Source organism: Alternaria viburni, assembly GCF_023758015.1.
Source record: "Alternaria viburni strain BMP 2772 chromosome Unknown scaffold_21, whole genome shotgun sequence".
NCBI classification, from domain to species: Eukaryota; Fungi; Ascomycota; class Dothideomycetes; order Pleosporales; family Pleosporaceae; genus Alternaria; species Alternaria viburni.
In genome coordinates, this window is record NW_026055790.1 from 385,420 (window position 1) to 407,587 (window position 22,168).

The 22,168-nt window shown below is 52.8% G+C and overlaps 5 protein-coding genes across 5 annotated transcripts; 4 read left to right on the forward strand and 1 right to left on the reverse strand.

Annotated features, from left to right (window-relative positions):
• Positions 1-452: 452 nt before the first annotated feature.
• On the reverse strand, positions 453-2,146 carry J4E79_008703 (uncharacterized protein; the record flags this gene model as incomplete). Its single annotated transcript, XM_049357558.1, has 3 exons — positions 453-485; positions 537-2,046; positions 2,094-2,146. 3 exons carry the CDS (start codon positions 2,144-2,146, stop codon positions 453-455), a joined length of 1,596 nt encoding a protein of 531 aa, XP_049208029.1.
• Positions 2,147-2,673: 527 nt separating this feature from the next.
• On the forward strand, positions 2,674-5,752 carry J4E79_008704 (uncharacterized protein; the record flags this gene model as incomplete). The annotated part of the gene is made up of 6 exons (XM_049357559.1): positions 2,674-2,991; positions 3,064-3,743; positions 3,799-4,617; positions 4,666-4,897; positions 5,059-5,439; positions 5,516-5,752. The coding sequence occupies 6 exons, from the start codon at positions 2,674-2,676 to the stop codon at positions 5,750-5,752; spliced, it is 2,667 nt and encodes an 888-aa protein (XP_049208030.1).
• Positions 5,753-13,329: 7,577 nt separating this feature from the next.
• Positions 13,330-15,060, forward strand: J4E79_008705 (uncharacterized protein; the record flags this gene model as incomplete). Its single annotated transcript, XM_049357560.1, has 1 exon — positions 13,330-15,060. One exon carries the CDS (start codon positions 13,330-13,332, stop codon positions 15,058-15,060), a length of 1,731 nt encoding a protein of 576 aa, XP_049208031.1.
• Positions 15,061-19,028: 3,968 nt separating this feature from the next.
• Positions 19,029-19,815, forward strand: J4E79_008706 (uncharacterized protein; the record flags this gene model as incomplete). Its single annotated transcript, XM_049357561.1, has 2 exons — positions 19,029-19,276; positions 19,770-19,815. The coding sequence occupies 2 exons, from the start codon at positions 19,029-19,031 to the stop codon at positions 19,813-19,815; spliced, it is 294 nt and encodes a 97-aa protein (XP_049208032.1).
• Positions 19,816-20,587: 772 nt separating this feature from the next.
• On the forward strand, positions 20,588-21,598 carry J4E79_008707 (uncharacterized protein; the record flags this gene model as incomplete). The annotated part of the gene is made up of 1 exon (XM_049357562.1): positions 20,588-21,598. One exon carries the CDS (start codon positions 20,588-20,590, stop codon positions 21,596-21,598), a length of 1,011 nt encoding a protein of 336 aa, XP_049208033.1.
• Between the last annotated feature and the right edge of the window lie 570 nt (positions 21,599-22,168).

Consider the following 22,168-nt stretch of genomic DNA (forward strand, 5'->3'; position numbering starts at 1 on the left):
GTGATGGCGACAAGACTGGTTCGAGAGTTTATGTTGCGTTTAAGTGGTGGAGGTTGCGAAAATCGCGGAAGTCGTACGAGATGCGTAGGGTGTTCAAAGTGAGTAAGTTTGCGAAAGGACATCAAATCGTGGAAAGCATGTGTGCGGCTCGTCGTCTTGTTGTTCACTGCAATACCATGTAGCGGCTGCGACGATAGGCTTCTAGGAGGTAGTGATGATTTACTGAGTGATCAAACAGCGAAGCACGTGAAGAGAAGGCAGTGCCGAAGAGACTATGCGTTCGACACGAGATACTACTTCAGCTCGCAGGGTTCAAACGAGAGGAGTACTTATATAGGTCACGTTCCTCTTATTCTGCGCTACAGTATATGTACCTGTATTTCTCTTTCCAATCATTGCCGGTAAATTGGAATCGTATTTGTCGTGACTGCAAGGTCGCGTTGCCTGGTCATCTAGACTGAGATATTACTCAGTCCAAGTAAGATCTGACCGAGCTATTAGTACCGTTTCAATCTCGTGAGAGTCATGTTGCTAACCTTTTGGATATAGCGCACCCCGATAGTTATGCCGTCTTCATCTTGGAACTGGGTCTTGTCGCCAAATTCGGGATTGTCTTCGTCCAAACATGTCAGACAGGTCACGACAATATCCGTGTATTTGTCGCCCATGCAGCTGGGTAGTTCGCGCTGCGCAAGTCCGACGAGCGTTTCCTTGAGCGATGCAGCCTTGGTCACTTCCTTCTTCTCCGTATAGCCCGGCGGCGGCAAGAGTTGCGACGGACTTGCTTCTTTCATGCTGCTGTATGTGACGAGCGTACGCCACATGCCTATCTCCAGCAAGCACACACCGAGGCTGTATATGTCATGCTGCATCGTGTATTCGCTTTCTGGTCTCAAGCCTTGTCGCTCCGGGTGGCGGTACAGATCCTTCTCCCAGGCGGCGTCACCGGCCATCACAGTTCTTCCGTCCGCAGCGCGGAATTTCTCGAAACCAACCAAGAATGAGTGCGTGTACTCGGACTTCTCGGCATCGAAGACTATGATTGTTTCGGGTCTGATGCCTTTGTGCACGAATTTGTAAGTGTGGACAAAGGTAACAGATCGTGCGAGCTGGAGCGCGAGGCGAAAGCGCGTGCTGAGACTAACGTTGGGTTTTGCTTCGATCAATATGTTGCGGAGACTCTGTGGTGATCGCACCGATGACGGGATATAGAACACGAAATCGTAAGCCGTGGTCGTTCTGCGATCTTTACATACTTTGGCGACACCAAAGCATCTGAGCAGGCCAAATGAAAGCGCGTCTGCTCCATTGAGCTTGCGAGCGAGATCGCGTACGTCTGCGACCTGAATGTCGGGCTTGATGCCTTGTTGACTTGGGACGGAGTCTAAAACGAAGGTTTGGCTTTTGTCTGGTGTTTGACCTAAGGATGCCGTTGAGTATGAGATTGGCGTGCGCACAAAGCCCGAAGTCGCGTTGTCTGGTAGAAACACCTTCTTCTTCTCTCCGGTGCCTGATTCCGCTTTGAGTGATTCGCGAACTCCTATCGCAGAAAAAATGACATTGCGATCAACTGGTGGCAGCTCAGAATCGCTCTTGAAAAAATCCTGCAAGTGATTGTCTATCAGCCGGTTAGACATCATCAGGGCCAGATACCAGGATGGATCAAAAGCCTGCTGCCACTTTTGCAGTTCGCTTATGGCGGCATCGAGGCTCTTCTTGACGAAAGGATACTTCCAATTATGATATTTCGTCTCTCTCGTCGTGGCACCGGCCGTTTTGGTGGTGGCGGTGGTGGTGGCGGTGTCTCGCTTCTTCTCAAGGTTTTGCACTTCGCCCACCGCAGCCTCCAACTTGATCTGCAGCACTCTGAGCGTCTGATCTTGCATGATCTTGAACTCTTCACCCTGTATGGTCTTGATCCTTTCGAGATATCGGAGTTGGGTTTGTATTCGGAACCAGCTGTTCCTCATCAATAGCACTCGCTCCTTGATCTCGTCCGAGGCATTTCGGTAGCTATTGTACAGGTCGACAAGGCGTTCGCCATATCTGAGATAAGTCTTAGTAGGAGGTTGCATTGAAAGCGAGACACTCACTTTATTGCCAGGTCAACAGTCGCGACGACTGCCAGGGCCACTTCAACCGACATTGCGAAGTCTTACGAGACTGTCGTGAGACGACTTGAGGGTCGCGATCAACAAAGAACAGTTATAGAAAGAAGCGAGTAACAGCAGATGCACTGCAGGATACGGGGCAAAGAGAATGCCTAGATTGGAGGGGTATTGTCAATGATCAGACGGAACGGGTAGCGATAATCGTCAGTGGCTGAGAGTGAGGGGCCGACAAAGCTGCAAATAGACGCAGAACAGGCTGTGTATGACGGCGCAAGGCTGGTTAATTTACATACGAGAACAGTTACAGGGTCGATCTCTACCACCTATGCGCAGTTGGGGGGCGAATAGGCAGTGCCTGCCGTGCCACCTGGGTACATCGGCGGGGTAGGCTGGGGGTTGGATCATGACGCTGCTGCTGCTTCCGAAATACATCACACCCCTCTCACCTCTCGCACGCAGCATTGCTCCAGCGCTACTCGTATACCGGTTTTGTCTTGTGTTGTGTGTTGTGTCTAGTTCTTCCAAGGCCTTCGCTACTTCCCCTTTGACTGCCCCACTTTCCATGAACATCGGAGTTATGGAGATAGTGCCGGAGTTAGTGGCCGATTCCAAACTGGACACAATCTTCAAGAAAGGTTTCACGATCCATCATGTTCGGACGCCGGATACGACTCCTCTTCTCGGAAAGAATAAAAAGAAGCAGAAGTGGGAGCAGTCCAAAGAACTTGGTCGGGGATCGTTCGGGACTGTTTGGCTGCAAAAGCTGGTAGGAGGCGGCGACAAAGACACAGACAAACGAGCCGTCAAGCAAATTGAGAAGAGGTCTGCAGTCGACTACAGTCATGAGCTGGATGCGATAGCGAAATTCTCTCAGGACAAGGTGAGTAATTCCCATTCGGTTTCAAGCCACCGCCCATCAGGTCATGGAGGGCTGACATGCCCATGAATACAGTTCAACTATTCGTTCGTCAAGTCGCTTGGATGGTACGAAGATGACAAACACGTATACATCTCGATGGAATATCTTCCCCACGGCGATCTAAGCCGCCATTTTGACGAGTTTGGCCCACTACTAGAGCATGAAGCCCAATCCGTTGCTCATCAGATATTAGACGGATTGAAGAGTATGCACGACCACGGCTTCGTTCATCGTGATCTGAAGCCACAAAATGTTCTGATCAAAGAGCGCAGCCCTAACTGGTGGGTCAAGCTTGGCGATTTTGGGGTCAGCAAGCGTATGCAGGACGCGGCTTCACTCAGTACATATACTGGTACAGATGGCTTCATGGCACCCGAAGTCATCATGAGAAAAGGTCACGTTAATTGGAAGATCCTCGCTGGACGCAAATCATACACGGATGCAGTAGATATATGGGCTTTGGGTGCACTAGTTTTCCAGGCTCTCACTGGCAGCGAGCCTTTCGCAAAAGATCTGGGGTCCTACGTCGAGGGGAAAACGCCTTTCCCTTATCAAGTGCTGCAAGCGCAAAGTATCTCACGGAAAGGATGCGACTTACTGGAGAGACTTTTGCAAGTCATTCCTGAGAACCGTCCCACAGCATCCGAAGCTCTCCAAGATCCCTGGCTTAAAGCACAAGAGGCTACTCAAAGAGACTCGATTGAATCGCTGAGGTAAGAGATCAGGCGTTCTTTCGTTTTAGAGAACCAACATGCTGACATCGCATAGACCGGCTTCTACACTACACGAACAAGGCAAGAACGCGACTAACTTTCTCCGTAACATGGCGCAGCAGACAGCATCTACTGTCGCATCTGCGGCATCCCTGGCCTGGAGCGATGCGGAAAGGTCTACTATAGTGTTCAAAGCCCTCGACTCTGTCAGAACTGCAGCCAAAGAACGATTTCCCACATCTTCACGACGCGGTGCCGATGCTGTAGATCTAGAGTCACACGGAAATGCTCTTGGTCTTACGACCCTAGTAGAACAACCATCACCATCTGCCAATGACTCATCTACCTTTGACCTACCGACTGATCATACGGTACAGAAGCAGGCTTCAGTGTCTCACGAATCACTGGATGGCTCAACTTTGAACCAAGCCAATAGCTCAACGCTCTCAGGGAGAGTGGAAAGTGTGAAAAGTCCCAGAAGTTCGGAAGAAGAGCGCCGGTCCGGCAGCGCGACACCACCATATGGGCCGAGATCAGTAACACTGTGCTCCGATCTGGGCAGTACAGAGTCTCTACAAGAGACTGAAGAATATTTTGATAGGCCGATAACCGTCGATGACTTTACTCTTTCTCCTGGCACAACCCTATCAGAGGCATCACCATCACAGTCAACATCAGACACCTCCCCAAGGGCGCCCAGCGGCCATTGGACTAGGGCGATGCCATTCTCTCAGCTGTCTTTAGACAGTGCCAGTGCAAGCCCCATGAGTCCGGCGTGGTCAAAAGATTCTTCCATCGTTCGTGAGAAAGGCTGCACGATCAGGCCTCTCGAACTACCAAGCGACCTTATGCATACGCTGGAGCCCGATGCATAGTAAGTGTACCATCTGATGAGAGTAAATTTGCGTTGACACCAGTATAGTGTCATTATCGTACCAGGCTTGGGTGATCCTCCTGCCGAGATCTGGAGTAGAGACGGCTTCCACGATGAGCCACTTGTGCGCGACCTCACCAAGCACTACATGAACATACAAGTCCTTGCCCTCGAACACGGCTTACCAGTCAATGGAAAAGACTTCAACCGCTGGAACCAAGTCAGGGATAGTTCACACACGATGATGCAGCAGCTCCATGAATATCGCGAGCGGACTAATGTAAGTAGCCATACTACCCAAGCCAGCTACCTATCTAATGAAAGACGTAGACGATGTCCTTGCCCATGATCTTTCTGGGCCACGGTGTTGGAGGTATCTTCATAAAAGACGTGAGTCTATTGAACCACAGAACAAGAAGGGACAAAGCTGACGAAGACCAGTTCTTCTGGAAGTCTAGTAGCCTTGAGCTCCGAAGCTTCCCGGCCCAGTGGCATAAGGATCTCGTCAACAATACAGTCGGAATCGTCTTTCTTGGAACACCCCATCCTACGGACGAGAACAAGGCAGATCATGAGAATATGCTGGGTATCATTACAAGACCGCCTACATCCAGAAGGTCAAAAACCATCGACAGGAAGCTCATGGACCTGGAACTCCAAACCAGATATGTGTGCTCACTCTCCAACGAATTCGAGAAGTACATCCGCGAGTCCCTTCCGAACTTTCCCATCTTGTCAATCTGGGATGGTCGAGAGAGCAAAGCAATGCGCGTGGAAGAGACGAAGTTGCTTGGGCGTAGATGGAGACCAGGGAAATACGTGGTATGTCATTCACAGATTATACATCCCACCACGAACTACTGCTATTCGCCATGTACGACCCTAACAAATGCTATAGATTGTTACCTACGAACTAGCCAAGATTGGCTTGCCAAACGAACAGATGATGGTGGCTGATTGCGATCACTATGAGTTGTGCACACATTACAATCCCGAGTTTCGACAAAAGATCATCGGCTTCTGTCATGAGAAGCTCCTGGAAGCACATGGCAGAATGCTAGGGAGGCCAGAAAGTTCATCCATCGCTTCAAGCAACGTCTTGGGCGAAGGCTCGAATGTGCCTTCGCCATGGTAGTACCCACGTTCATGGTGCTGGGTGGCAATGTGTATTTTTAACAACACTCGTTACTTGCCGTTTATCCACTATCACTACACCTACATTACGTCTCTTGCAGCTACAAGTACCCAACCTCGCACTGCACTGTGAAAGGGATGAGAAAAGGGGCGATTGCCTCCCACGTGCACTGATCAGGCTCACATTGATCTTATGTCAGACTTTGGGCGAACACGGCAGTTAGCATGCCAACGGAGGAGAGCGGTTCGAAAAAGAATGAGGCTCCAGAGGAACGGAACTCCCAAAGGGACTACGCTATCGCGGGCAAATGGATGCCACATTGCGAAGGCAGCTTCCTGGGAGACGTTGCAGTGCGCGTCCAGCGCCTGCAAGAGCGAACGCGCATTCCCTTGCGGGGTTCGTCAGCCATTCAGTGCAGCTGGAGCCGCTCAACCCAGCAAGAACGACGCGGCTCAAGCACTGCTCCATGCACCCGCATTCAGCATCACTATTGATTGCCACATCCCCTGTATTGACCGACTGACCACAACATCCCGATTGCGTGCTATGTGCGAGCTCCAACAGCGCCATTACCCCAAAAAGTAACACCGCAGAGATCGCGACCAGAGACAATCTTGCAAAACCCCAGTCACAGATCCCCCGAGATAAGCCAAAAAACCGTGGACGGCGCGAAGCCTCCCCATGTCAATCCAACGGCTTCTTCGGTCCTTCTCTCGGCGAGATCAGCAACCGTTTATCTGCTGATCATGAACGAAACGAGTGCTACACAGTCAGCCCTAAACAACCAGTGCGGGTGCCACCCCTCACGACTGCAACCGGTTTTGTGACTCTTCTCAACAAGTTCCAACGTGCTGGCCCTGTTGGGCGTTGTTGGGCATGATATGTAAGGATGCTCGTTGTTTGCTCGACCACATTGGGGCATCCACAAGCTTGGAATGGGAGATGAGGATGTCCCGGCATTACTCCAAGAGGCAATGGGGTATCTGATGGTATGTCGCACTGGTGCCCAATCATTTCTGCAAGCGTTTCGTTGGGGAAGACGCACGCGCAGGGTATCGATATCCAGCTCTCTCATCTAGGTGCCCAGATCGCTCCTGCACATCTTGCAGCATCGGAGTTGTTTCAAAGAGCAGACCAACGGCGCCGCTAAATGTTGCGTAGTGATCATCATGGCATCATTAAAGACTTTAATTACCTGCAGGATTGCGAGCTGTGCAGCATGGTGGGTGGTAAGGTTGACACGTAACTTGCGGATGTCCTGTCCAGACAAACGGTCCGCACCGAAGTGTTCGATCATGCAATGCCTGCAGTGGTCAAACTTTCGGCTTCGATCAAACCTACCGGACCAGACCCCTTGCAGCGATCGAGAGGTCAGAATAGAGCTTCGTGGAGATAAGATTGCTAGCAGCTTCCTGATTGGTGTGTATATGCGAGAGGGTATTGCCGTGCAGCTCGCGGATGTTTCCCCATATCGACACATCGTGAGCGGTGCAGCTTGGTGTTGCATAATACGATGTAGCGTGCCTAGATTCTAGGGCTGTCATCGAGATTCGTGGTGGCGTTGTAGCTTAGTACCGCACGACAGTCGTCCGAATCGGATGTTCTTCGTCGTCCGCCAAGCCGAAAATGATCGGTAGCAGACTACCATCGTCATCGGCCAACTGCTCCGCTGGAAGTGTGTGGATGTCATTGCTGAATGAGTCAGTTTCGCTCTGTCCGACCCAGCTCCCCGCAATTTCCACCTTCATCCCACGTGGCAAAGATGTCTGAAACAACCAAGTTTCCTAGTTAGTCCAAACCAACATGAAGAAATACACGGATGAACGTGGTGAGACCGTGATGAGCATCCAGGGCGGAAAGACCCGCTAAGGCTGTCTCTTGATCCGCGCGCACAACGTCAACCGCATAAGGGCCTTGGAGTAGAGGTAGTCGGGAAGACCTCGCGGATCCGTGTCTAGACGCCCTGAAGGATTTTTGAATACGGAGTGGCCCGCCTGGTGAAACAGCGTTGCCCTTGCGTTTGCGGTGCGGGCGTGAGCGAACGTCTGTGACGAGCTCACTTTTTTGGAGGGGCTGTGGACTGGTGGCTGAACAAACTTCGTCAGAAGGGCATGTTCCTGGGCTACCTAGTCTAGGCCGACATCTTCAACGGCGGAGCAGTAGTGAAGCAACGGTCATAGTACAGTAGTGAAAAGCTGACAGCTCAAGTGCGTGATCTTGCCGCGCTTGTACGTACGAATGCGGACTTGATGTCTGTCTCGAAAATTCGCCGGGTTTGGCAGATGTCTCCGATCTTGTTGAGTGGATTCGTCTATCCTGCTACACGAAGGTCTGCGCCAGGAAGGTTTCTAACGCACGTCATTCCGCAATGTATTGCACTTGCAGCACACGAGTCTGGTTCGACGTTAGAGACAGTGGAGCATGCAATTCAATGCGGCTACCAACTGGCAGTGGGCTGAAACAGTGCTGGTGCAAAGTCGTACCATACTGCAGGAAATTTCGTCGATAATCGAGAGTCCATTGTGCGAATAGGATTAATTCAACATTCGGATTATAGCCCCGCCGGAGCTCATTCGTTCAAAAACCACGAGGCTGAACATCAGGGCGACAAAGTTAAGGATACAGCCGGTTAGTGAAACTGTTGAACACGAGAACGTAGCACATGGCTAGTCGCCTCCAGTAGGTCCAGAAGGTATGAGGTAACTAGACAGTGACGTTGCAGGCGCCGCTGAGAGAAAGTCCAGCCCTCAGGCATGGTCGAGTCATTGACAGGGTGAGGGTGCTTTCTCAGTTGAGGTTACAGTATGACCTTCCGGGCAACTTTGGCAAGCCCATATCTTGGCCCAACTTGACAGCACAATCGAAAACTGACGGTGTGTGGTGGCGTTGTTCTACGGCAATGTTAGACGATCTATTGATGTGCTAGCAGCTAGCTGGCCAATCGCAATACGCCATGGCGGATGAAAGCCGTGATGTTTAAGGGTACCGACGGCGTGCTTGAAGCCACACGATAAAGAAACAGCGCCGCCGTTTGTGACGCATGATGGGTGAAGTGATGTTCCTGGATGTTGTGCCGAGGTGCAAGCGACGAGACAGGTAACGTCGTATCAAGCCAACAGCGGGAGTTACGGGAATGTCAGATGCCACGAAACTGTGCAACAGACGATGTCCTTAGTTACAAGTCCGGCGAGTCGATAGTCGTGGGTGCTGTCCGCTCGAGCATCTGCCTACAGCGCCCCGGCAGGGTCATGGATGAAACATCGATTAATGCTCCGGATGCTACTGCAACGGGGCGAATAAATCCTGCGCTGGAGTTAATCTCAGGAGAATAAAACTGCAGGTTGGGTGTGCAACCAAGTTCACGTGGCGTCCGCACTTACATTTTGGACTACAGCTGCGCGGGCCGGACCCCTCCACGACGCTTGACAAATGAGGACTCGACATTGGCCGAGGTAGCCCCGAAACAAGCTTTCCCTCTGGTCCCTGGGGAGGAGTTCGCCGCACACGATGTTCGCACTCGTTGCGCTCCGCGGAAGATAGCCGCTTAGCGCATTGCTAGCAGGAAATATCCGTACGATCCGGATCTCCAGGATCGTCCAGGGACCTCATCTTCCGGTGTAGATCATCCCCGTCATGTGCACCCATTTGCGCACCTGTGCAGTGTGGAAGTAGGTCTAATGGAGCTTGCCGACCTGCGAAAATGCCCAACACGAGGAGTAAATGGATGCTGAGGGTGGATCTCGCCGCGGATAGCGCCAAGGTACACTATCAGTCAATAGAACATGTCGGGGGTGATCCTAGATAGACTGCACGCCGGGAGGGCTTGATCGTCATGGTGTCTCTCCAGGTCGAAGGCATGCCGGCTTTCTCAACGTTGACGAAACAGGATCTGGACTTTGAGCATGCTGACTCAAGTTGGCGTTCGCGACAAGGAGACGTTGAGTCGCTTCTTCCTTTCCAACCGCGACGCCGTTCGGTTCCGGAACGGGCGATGAAAACCGAGGCTGATATCGACACGTGATACAGGCTACATGGAAGGATTATCGTGACGCCGCTGTGCATTTGCGCGTCGGTGTGATGGTCGAGCAGATGCTGCAGAATGTTACATAGCACCATCGCAGTCATCGTGTCCACTCCAAAAGTAGGATCGATGCGGTATTTGCGACTGAGCCGTGATCGTACCGTACGCAACAAGACCCTGCTGTGTGTTTAGCGCGTCGCGGTTGATGTGCAAAGACATCACATCATCCAACTTGTGCTGATCGTAGCCGACTTTCGCCTACCCGCGCACCTGAAGTCACACTCGCTGCCACCTGCGCCTCGGGAACAATCCGGGGCAGGCGAGACGCTGGCGCAGACTCAATGAGCTATCCACAAGAGCCTGCTTCGAAAGCGACAAGGTACATGTCTTGTCCTGACTTGACGATTCGTGGGCGCAGCTGAACTTCTGGTCATAGCAGTAAGAATAGCGCGGTTAGCAGTGGGCGCGATAGGTCTCGTTGCGAGAAAATCAGACCATAACGACACGAATGAGCACGTGTGTTGGAGAGTAAAAAAACTAATCCAGGTCAGCGCTATTGCGATTGAAACGCGAACAGGACAAGGAGGACTAGGTTAGTACAGTCTGCGATAACCTGATGACCTGATTCCAGGTTGAGAGTGGACTCACTGATCAACGACCGACTGCGAACGTGCGGCCTGAGTCGATGCTGGTTGTATATATGTCCGGGACCTATATTTGCTTTGTTTAAGAGCTTGCAAAGCAACGATGTTCCCAGTCTGAGCAATGCGCTGGAGGGGCGCGCCACAATTGGCGAACATGCGTCCCCCAGCTATCAATTGTCGGTGATAGACACTGGAGGCCAGCGGACAGCTAGCACATGTCTAGTCGATTCCTCTCGGACGTGGCTAGAATGCAGTCGTCTTCTCAATGCGACCTCCTAGCATCTAGCGATAGCCGTTGAAACCTGGTTGCTGTCAGGCGCGGTGTCAGCAAGCCTCCAAAGAGAGCGATGCTAACGCACGGAGACAAGTGATGCCCACCCTAACCAAACGAGGATGATATCTGCAATGCCGCCCGGCCGAAAAGGGCGAAGTGCGTGACTTGCAGGACAGCACTGACTCGCGCCTCACAAGCCTGGCTGCGGACCGGAATTGATAGCGCCGTCCAGTGTCTGGCTAATCGGCACACCGCACATCATCGGCTATAGATGACGTTCCTGACTAGATGATAACTCACCTGGTGAGCTTGCAAGGGACGATCAAGGCTGAAGCGCACGTCTGGGGAGAGCAGACGCGGCTCTATCCCTGGCCCTCAGGGCAAGGATAGCGCGTCAGTCACCGAGGTGCCTCTGCAGTAGGCTATGCAGTTCTGTTGCTGCGACTGCACCAGGACCCGCTTGGTCGTCACGTATCGGCTGCATTGTCGTCATTGCCAGCCCCGCGTCAAACCGCCTGAAGACGTCTCCAAATGCAGTCGCATCGCATCGCATCGCAGTCGAAGCAGCGGATTCTGAGGCGTATGAATGGGTGGCAGCGGAAGCCGTGACCCCACAACTCCACGGTGGGTGCTGGTCTGGACGAGAACATAGCTGCAAATCTCAGGCTTACGGTCGACGCATCTCACACAGACTATTGGAGAAGTTCGCAGGTCACGGCGTGCTGAGCGGTGCAATTTTTCAGATGGAGTGTGATGGGCGTGCATGATTCTCTCCAGGATGAGGGGAAGGACAGCAGCCCGGCACGTGCACGCTAGGCCGCGTTCGGTCGTCACTTGACCAAGCGATGCCCTTCGCGGACGCAAGGCGAATGTGCGACGACTGAGCCATACCCAACGCAACGCGCGCGGAGATGCGCAATTCTCGGGAGATTTTTCATCGCCCTGGGTACCCCAACCGACGGTGGTGCGGCGTTGACGTTTGCATGGTCGCAGCGAACCTTTGATGTAGGGGTTGGTCGACAACAGCTGGGGCTGCTGGGCAGGGCCACAGAGCAGACGCGACCGTGTGAAACATAGCGCACCGTCCCGGATCCGCGATGATTAGACCAGTGTGCGTGGTCCTTGGCCACTCTGCTCATGACGCTTAGTCTCTTTCGGATTCGCATAATCGCATCCCAGTCGCCATGCTGGACGTCTGCGCTGTGCCTTGTTCCGGCTGCATCCTGCTCTCTTGGCCATCTCCGCACCGCTTCCTCAGCATCCGACCGACTTCGGGCCTGCTGAAGCCACGCGGAAGGCCCGCATTGCTCATGCTGACCCGATACTCCTCCTCAATGCATTCGGACGGCCGTTTCTGGGTCCAGGACGTTGCGGGATGAAAAGAGTTTCGCGTGCTGCCTCACCAGCGGCCGCCGTCCAGGAACATGAAGCTTACGCTGTCCTAACGTCAGGCCCTGGCAGCTGCGGAGTCATGGCGCACTAGTTTAGCTGGCAATGGTGCGGTGGGCGGCGGTGGAGTGGGCGCAGGGAAGGCTGCTTGTGTGCGTTGATCGTCTCATGGGCCAGACCCACGAACTGGCGGATGGCTGGAGGCGAACATCCCCAGCAGGACTGCCTCACATGTCCAGTGTCTCCGTCCAGGGCCTAGCAGTGCGCGAGGCAGGGGGCGATCGCTGCGCTACTGTGGCCATCAACTGTCTGCCATCCTAACCAGGTAAAGCCTTCCTAGCGGCCAGTCTCGCAGTGTGTCATGGCCGCCGGAGACAAGCGTTTCCCTCCCAGGCACTCCATCACGACGTATTGCCTTCGTGCTCTGTCGCAAGTCGTGCATATTCCCTCACGCTTGACCTGCCCCATCCATCAGAGTCATTGCCAGGAGTCGCCAATTATCTCCGACAGCCCATCCTAGCTGTCATAGGCTGGATAGCGTCAAATCCCAAGGAGCCATGTCCATGTCCGCTGGCTGATGCCGCCGTTGCTACTATTACCTCCACTCCCTATTATCGTCCCAGGGCCTGCCTACCCTAACATCCTGGTTGCTTCGCAATTCGCCGACGCATCGATATTAACCCCCAATTATACATAGTTGTACCCGTTCCCTGGACCACTCTCTGGTACCTCCTGTCGGCGAGCTACATTCTCCGTATCGTTGTTTGCATCTGCAGCGCCAGTACGTGCACAGTCCCGCCCCTCTACCACCATGTGGCTTGGAGACTATCCAAACAATTTCTGACCCTTTATACAGTTCCTCCACTCCCGCTGCAACCCATCATAACGACCAACGCATAATTCTCCTCTCTGTAAGCGAGATCACAGACTGCAGTCGGCACAGCTATCCATCTGCATCGTCAACGCACCTGCCCCGCCTTTCGTCCCGCTCATCCAACATCATCACTACCGTTCGCACATCTACTCTCGACAACACTCGTTTATTGCAACATCGACACTGGTAATTTCTTGTTCAACCAAGCTTGATCCCATGCGCTAACCAGCTACAGCGGATGATTTTGCTGTTATAAGTACTTAACCAGCTTCTATTTTCCTGACCAGCTTCAATAAGCCAATCCATTTACGGAGTCGGAACTATCCAAGACTACTTTTCCCCATGTTGCAAGGTATCCGGGCATCGACTCTGACGATGCCTCCCTTCGGACATGATATGTCCCTAGGTGGCGTGCAAAAGGTGGAGGGCTATGGAGACACAGATTCGTGGAACTGGCCTCAACAACCGACCGCTCAACAACCTGCGTACTCGAATATGTTCGATCCTTCCATGTACGCCAACTTCACACCCTCGATGCAACAGCAAGTTCGTCAACCATCTCGCAATCAGTCTATCGCTACATCTCGCGTCCTTTCGACCGCAACTAGCACACCACCACCACCAAGACCCCAGGTCACAGGTAACATGGTCAAAGCACAACCGGCTTTCAAGCCAACGTGGCAGGGATTCCTCGATACCACCAAAGATGCCATGACCGTTGTGGAGGCCGCACTTCAAGGCCGTCTCAGCCATATCAGCCGCAGGCCGCATGATAAGGAACGCGCAGAGATGCTCACTTCTGGAACCGTCTTGGTGTACGAGGAGAACGCCTCCGGTATCAAGCGATGGACTGATGCTGTGCATTGGTCCCCAAGTCGGGTGATGAACAACTGCCTCATATATCGCCAGCTAGTGCGTGCTTTGAAGCCTGAAGAGAAGAAGTCGGCCCTCAACCCATCGTGCGGTACCAAGAGGAAGCGCAAGGAGAACAACGGCCCAATGAGGTCCAAGACTGGTGAAGTGTTGGAGAACTCCGAGGACGAATACGAGACCTCAGCCTTCGACGCGTCCCTGCCAGGCGATGTCGACTCCATGAACAAGGTTTACGCCAACTTCGCCCAAAGCTTGACGCCCGACCAACAGCGACGATTCTGTGGCTCCCTCATCGACAGCTATGAGTTCAAGGAGGGCGGTCTGATGAAGAAGACTATCTCAGTCAAGTACCAGGGTACCCACCACCACGTCATCTCCTACTACAGTCTCGAGGACGTCGTCAGCGGGAAGTTGAAGCGACCATTCCAGGACCCAAAGCTAGCCGACATTCAGCCAAGACCGGAGCTTCTGAATGGCTGGAAGGTCAGCCTTGAAGATGAAGAGAGCAAAGACATGCCCCTGGTAGCTGGCTACCCACACCACATCCAGCCCAGCCATGTCCAGCACCACGTTATTGGAGCTGTTACCCAGTCAATCGGCGCACAGGGCCAGCTCCAGACACATGCTCCTCTCCACCTAACAGTTCCCGACTACTGGCATGGGCCTCAGGTGTCCCAGTATGGCTCTAGCCACCACAGCCCCCAACATTATGCCGCGCCTCCATTCTCGGCCCACCAACCGGCTCATCAATACTCCGTCCAGCAGCCTCCGTCGCAGCACTACACGCATCCGCCATCTCCCCAGCAATATTCTTCCCCACATTCCGCAAGCTCTCAGTACTCCTCACACGCTGCTCCATCCTCGCACTACGCGCCGCAACCACAGTCTGCGCGTCACTACTCTTTCGACCCTCCGTCGGCCACATCAGCGACCTCGTATACTCAGCCCACCTCGGCATACCAGACGCCACAACCAGCTCCGTACGCTCTGCCTCAGTCCGCGGGCTTCGACGCTCATGCCTTGCCTTCCCAAGACTCGCCAGTCGGTCCTCATCACGCTCAGGTCCCCGGATCGCAACCCGACCAACAAAGGAGGGCTTCAGCGCCTGTGGCCGTGCAGCCATTCAACGCGCCGCAATTCCCTGCGGCCCCCCATCCTCACTCTTATTACGTGACGGACCAGAAGTACGCCCCCGAGCAAAAGTACACATCTAACGCGCCCCATGGTTATTAGGGTGTCGTCGCATTGCATCATTTCACACATTTACCGAGATATACCCACGATCTACAGAGCATATACGAGACATTCATGGAGGATGATTTGGTTGCGATACCCCCTTAGCGACATTTCCTTTGGCGAAGGCGGTATTTGTTCAATACCTGCATGTTGGCACCCCGCGGTAACTGGTTACCCACTTTCCTTATGGATACAGTCGGAGTTGGATCTTTCGCTCTCCTTGTTTATGTTACTGGAATTCTGTATACGTGTTTCATTCATTCTGTCTCTTGTGGTGGCTCTAATACCAAAAGCACCTTATTTCCTCTATTCCGCATGGTCGTCTACGATACCTAGTCGCACTGCATTGCATGAATCTCTTCTTGTTCGCGTTGTTCTGCTTCTCCATTACCGCCATACCCTTGTACAACTATAACCCGATGCATGTAGCTAGTGCTCCATAGTAGCAACCACTTAACCCTAAACACTGCGGATACGCGCGACGAATCAAATAAATCAATAACATTATCCAACACTGCACTTCAATGACCTCACTCAACAAATCGCATGCATCCACCCGGTGCATTATCATACGTTGTTCTCAACGGTTCGGCTTGGGCTGCGCAATCGTACGACTATTCCTGCAAACCTAACCTCGAAACACGATAACTACATGGCTATCCTAGACATCGACTTCTTAACGACCCGAACATGGAATTCTCACCTCAAGAATGATCACAAAATCATCACTACGCCGCATTCCTACGCTAAAAGACACGGCATAACATCACATGCCGCTGCGCAGTCCAACCCAGCTAGCCGGGGAACCCTCCGTTAATGAACAACAACCATCATCACATCATCGCTATCACATCTCGACTAGCCGGTGCCGCAACGCCCCGTCTGCCGTTATCATTATCTGCATTGCACATCGATGAAAGGATCTCGATTCGCGAGCTGTGGTAGCCGGGCCAATCAGTAGTGATGGTAGCGAAGCGAGCAGCAAGGGCCATTGTGGGTTAACAAAGGGATTACTGAACCAGGCATTCTGTGCGAGAATGCTGTGCAGGACGGGGTGGCTTGAAATAGATCCGAGTGAGATCTTGATCCTTTGGACGGATAAATGTATATACATTGAGGGAAGATGGCACGGGTTGTTGGAAGGGAGGAGTTGGACGCCTATGTGCTAGTGCTTGGCAATGGCAGTTGAGACGTAAATTGTTCGTGCCGGCGCATCGCTGCGAGTCACCTTTGCGGGTAGACTTCCTACTCGTCGGGTCTTTATCCCGCCTATGGATATGGAAGTTTGCGTTGCATAGAGCTGGAGGGCGACTCGAGGGTGCGATACGAAGCCGGCGAGTAATGGAGACTCCGCTTCGGGACTTTGCATTCCTCTATTGAGATCGCCATGAAACATCTTGCTTTAACGGGCATCGTGGAGACGAATACGAAGAGTTTCTTTTCACAAAGTACCGTACCTAGCCCTACAGAGTACCATAGGAAACCGGCTTCGTGTCTTTGGTGATGCCCAGATGTGATGGCCAAGAGCTGATCAGTGATACCTCGCATGATTGAGGAAGTTTCAACAAAGTCAAACCGGATTTCTGGCAACACTGTGACATTTGTCATTGACCGACAATTCGTAAAATGAGGATGACTATACATCTGATGGTCCTCGGTCGTTTCGCGGAACTGTCATAGCATTGGGTCGCGACCGGCTCCCGAGTCAGAATAAAAAGATAGAAGCTACTCAGTATACCTGTCACTCAAGGGAAGTATCGTACGCACTGCTGCCTGATGCATGCAGTATGTGAGTCGTTGTCGTGCGTGAATCGCAAGTAGTACGATGTTCGTGCTATCTCGAGGAGCCGCGTCGCGTGCGCGGGCGCGGCTGCCGTCTCGCTTGTTTGTCCCTGCCACCCATTTTTCCCCACCATCCCATTTCTCTTCTCTGTCTTTCGGCATCGTGCCATCACCGAAATCCATCGGGGAAAGTCTCTACGCATCCGTCACCGCCTGCTCCACGTTCGAAACATACGTCTCCATTCATGCATCCTTTACAGGATGCTTCCACTGCTGGTACGACACGTAAGCCTGGAAACCCGAGATTCCGAGGCCAAGGATTCCGATGATTACCGCGATGAAGACTCCGATCATTGTTGCCATCATCATGTACCGCTGCGCACTGTGTCGATGAAACCAATTTGCCCAGTCATGGCGAGGAGTCGGGTTCTGCACCTCGTCGTAGATCTCCTTGAGTCGGTTACCAAAATAGGTGTGGTCAACCTCAGGGTCGTCTTTCCGCCGGTATCGGGACACGTCGTATCGCAGCACATCTGGATCGAAGCCGCATTTTGTGATGTATACACCCGACCGGTCGTCGGGGAAAAGGATGTTGTACAGTATGTCCAGGACCTCCAGGGCGAGTGATCGTGGAACCAAGCAGCGACTTCCGTCTGGTCGACTTGCCAACAACATCTCTTTCAGTACTGCAGAACAGTGGAAAATTCGGATGACCTTTCTCTTCCCACTGTAATCCATTGTCAAATGGCTGCGCAGATCATCAGTCGGTTCGAGCTTGAATCCAGCCTTCACAAGTTTGCTCGCAGCCAGCGATCCAAGGAAGTCAGACAGTCTGGTGTCGCCTAGATTACTCCCTAAAAGGGCAGGCCTCGTACGTGAGAACGCTTCGCAAACGAAGTTTGTGACAGTCACGTCGCTCCGCCAGGAGATAGATGGGCCGCCTTCCTCCAGGAAATCCGCACAATCCTGCGATGTTCCACAATTGGTCATGAACATAACACTAGCTGCTATATTCATCGCTCGGTCCTGATCCACGGCATTTGTACAAAGTTTCCCGTTCGAATTTCCGACCGAAAAGTGAGAATTGATAATGCGCTGTCGGTCCAGATCTGGGTTGTCTCTGATCCTCTGGATGAGGCGGAAAAGGTCATCATGGGATGACAAAGCTGGACACGAGAACGTGGTACCTTCTGGCGCATATTGCTCGGTCAGGGCCCTGTACCGATTCCAGAATGTGTCAAATCGTATTGCGCCCCTCCATGGACATTCTTGCTGACTGCACGTCGCAGCCCCATTGCATGTGCTACAAAGGTTCCAGTTCCACATAACCTTACCCAGCTTCTGCAGTTGTTCGGTATTCACCGAGTCCAACAAGAACGGTGTCGTGGGAGCTGCTGCCATCGGAGGATGAGACTGGAGCATGTATCGTGTTCGAGCGTGAGAGCTGCCTTGGAGCTGCCACTTTTTCTTGAAGTTCAGCCTGCCAGGCTCACGCGTGGCTGAGTGCTTGCATGATTGGCCGCCACACATGCAGACCAACATGGCTGTTCTTCAATTCATTGGAGCTTTCGCTGACAAGGCACTCTTTCGGGCAGATCTGGGCGCTGATGCATCAACACCGGGGGAATTTGATCCCTCGCTTCTTACCGGTAATGTATCTCATGTATTGTGTGCTCAGGTTCACAGAAGTAGTGATCTTCTTCGACCCTTGATTTTGTTGACATTCTCGTCTTCCCGTGTACAGCATGCAGACCCCTTCTCGCACAACAAATTCCCTGGACGCCACGAATACCACTACTACTACTAGCCAACCTGTTGACACAATCAGGGGCTTGACGCGATTCGAGAAAGATGTCGACGAGCAGACCAGCCTATATTTCGAGGACGTCACCAAACGCCTGAAAGGTGAGCTTCTGCAAAGCCTGCGCAAATCCAAGAAAAACTTTCGACCCTTCGCCATACGTCTACTAGTCTTGGGAACGGATGAAAACTCAGCCAAACCTTACATCGTCGTGTTCTGTCCAGCCTGTGTTAGCGACTTGGTTGAGAAATATTTCCGAAGAGATACCCCCAGACGCCTCTGTCAACCTGGCAAGGTTGGCCCAGCATCATTCGATGTAATTGTTGTAGGCAAGCCGATACAGCCGACTACATCGCAGCATCTCTGCCCAGTCTTTATCAAAATGGGGCACATGGGCAATGGGCATCGGAGATATAGGAATATCCCTTTCAAGATTGACGGTATTGGCGGAACTCGTTACGCTACAATGGGAGGTTATATTGTTGTAACCGACAAGAATGGGGTTGTATCAATGTATGGCTTGACTGCTGGCCATAGCATTGTTCAAGACGATCTCGAGGAAGAGATCGATACCGAGCAGGCCAACGAAGAGCTCAACGCAGAGCGAAATCTCTTTCCCGATCTCACTACGTTTGTACCCTTACAAGTTCTGGAATCAGCGGAGAGCCCGACAATGCGAAATGCCACATACAACCTCCCCACTGACTCTCGGGAATCCATTGAGTGGTCCAGCACCGCCGACGTCGCGTCAGCGTCCTTCTCCACCCGAGCATGCGATCGCGATTGGGCTTTGTTGGAGGCAATATCGGACGAACCTGGCAGCGGTTACCAAGATGGGCAAGCTTTCGAAAGATATATCTTAGGCAACCCTAACTCGTGCACCGTTTTGGTGGACGAAAAGGCTGAGATGAATCTTCAACCTCCGTTCGTCGGACAGCTGTCCCGTCTTCCTTCGTTTGCGATTCTGTCCTATGGTAACGACTTTGTACGAGTTCACACGATTACAACGCGGAACACTCAGAGTAAGTGGTCAACCCTTAGCTTGGGCGAACTTGTTAACGAAGTGTAGGGATACCAGCAGGCACCTCGGGCACCTGGGTATCAACTGAATCGACCGAGCCAGTGAGCAGCATGCGGCCACCAAGCGCATCGGCAACCCGTTCAAGTGAAGAGACAGGCAGCACAATCACTGTCCTCGGGCAAGTGGTCGCGGATGACGCACTCGGAGATGTTTACATGGTGCCTCTTTGCGACATTCTTGATGACGTCAAACATGTTCTCGACGCGCAAGCAGCAAGATTACCAGAAAGCAATTCGGAGATTAATGCCATCATGCGCGTGATACATGATACGGGAATCGCAAGTTCGGAAACTGCAGCGAATGACACAGCATCCACCCGACTGTCAGAGCATGAGGCTGGAGCATCATCTGGTCCGTCCGATAACACGATTTGCACACAATGCGGATCCAGTGATCACAAAAAGGAGATGTGTAAACTAGCATATGCCGGTGACAATGGGGGAAGCTCCGCGGCTACTTTGCCTGCAGTGACAACTTCATACAGTTCATACGCTTCAAGCTCATATCAAGACAAATATGTCTGGTATTGCCACTGCTGTAGGAACGGTCCAGTCCTTCTCTGGCAAAACATTTGCACAGAATGCAGCCACGAGAGGTGCCCCGGTTGCAGAGTTGAGATCACAGGATACTAGCGCATCTAAAGGGTTGTGGCTGGTGGCTGGGAAGTGGCTGGGAGGCTGAACGTGGCTTACGTCACAGCGACTTCCAACGCGCGATCGAAGCCCTGAGGCAGACACGACCGCCCTCGTCAACTAAACCTCGCCCGATCTTTCTTATGATCGACGGCAATAGTGCTGAATTGATAGCGATATCCAAAACGTCGCAATTGAACAAGTGCGCAACTTCAAGCCTCCGCGAACATGCCACCAAAACGCCAAAAGACCTCTGATTCGGCGTCGACACCCGATCCCAAGAGGCGTGTTACGCGCTCATCTGCCAGAACAAACACAGGAAATTCGGAAAACTTCCCAGACTCGACAAGTGAACCACCTGAGGCGAAACCAAAGGCGTCGAAAGGACGACAGGCGGCTAATTCTAAGAAGCGCTCACCAAAGGACGCGAAACCAGAGGCAGACGCGCAACCCGATGAAGAGAGTGACTCAGCACCTCAGAATCGTACAAACCTCACGATCACGCACGATCTCGTCAAGAAACCAATCGAATGTCACCAGTACACACCCACAACATCGCCATCCAGCCCATCGCCAACCCTAATATTCACCCACGGCGCAGGCGGCACACTGTCAGCCGACGCCGTAGTAAACTTCTGCACCGGATACTCCTCCTCTCAAACCGTCCTCGCTTTCCAAGGCTCGATGAATCTCAAAGCGCGGACCAAGGGCTTCCACGCATGTATTGATGAGCTGAACTCCAGTCAATCGACTGCACTAAAGAGAACAAAAGAGGACACGGCTGGATCGAAGACATTATTACTAGGTGGACGAAGCATGGGTGCGCGCGCCGCTGTCATTGCTGCTAGCGAACATCTCGCCTCGCTAGATGATAAGGAAAGAGAAGACCTGAGCATACAGCTCATACTTGTTTCCTACCCACTCCTCGGGCCCAAAGACGAGATGCGCGACCAAATCCTGCTCGACCTACCAAAGAGCGTCCGCATACTTTTCATCAGCGGCGACGAAGACGCCATGTGCCCAATCGATACGCTGAACGAAACGAGGGATAAGCTGACGGCGCAATCGCAGCTTGTAGTTGTGACAGATGCGAATCATGGGATGAATGTCGTTCCCGCTAGTAGGACGCAGAGAGTAGGAGAAGAAACAGGACGATTGGCTGCGCGATGGGTGCAAGGGGAGCCTATGGATGATGAGGTGTTCATCGATGAGCTGGAGGGCGAAGAACCTTGGAAGTAGTAGGAGAATGAGTATACAACAATACCATCCCTCACATCTCCCCCCATCTCCTCCCCCTCCACCTCACCTCCACCCAACCCTCCCCCTCACCCAAAACACACCAACCCCCTTCTTCCCCATAAACCCCGCCCAACTCCTCCCACTCACTTGCCACCTCATCATACACCCGTCTAGCCTCTCCCCTCTCCCTCTCCCTCTCCCTCTCGATCTTAACGCCGTTGAGCCACCTCATCAACTCCCTTTGCGTCTCCACCGCTCTATCCCACCGTTCGAACAGTTTGTCGATTTGCCCAAGCTGTTGATCTGGATGGGTGTGCTGGGTTTGCTGGGGACGATCTTGGTTGATGTCCGCCCTATCGCCTCGCTGTGCCATTTCATGTACGATGCTGAGGGCTGATGATGGCTTCTCCACGATTTGCTGCAGAATATCATGGTTGAGTAGCCGGGCTTCGGGGTGGATGCAGGGGGTGGGGATGAAGCGACGGGTACGGGTACGGGTACGCCGTAAGGAGGTGATTTGGGTGGGTGGCATTGTGGGGGTTTGGGGTGTATGTTGGGGTTGTCTGAGAT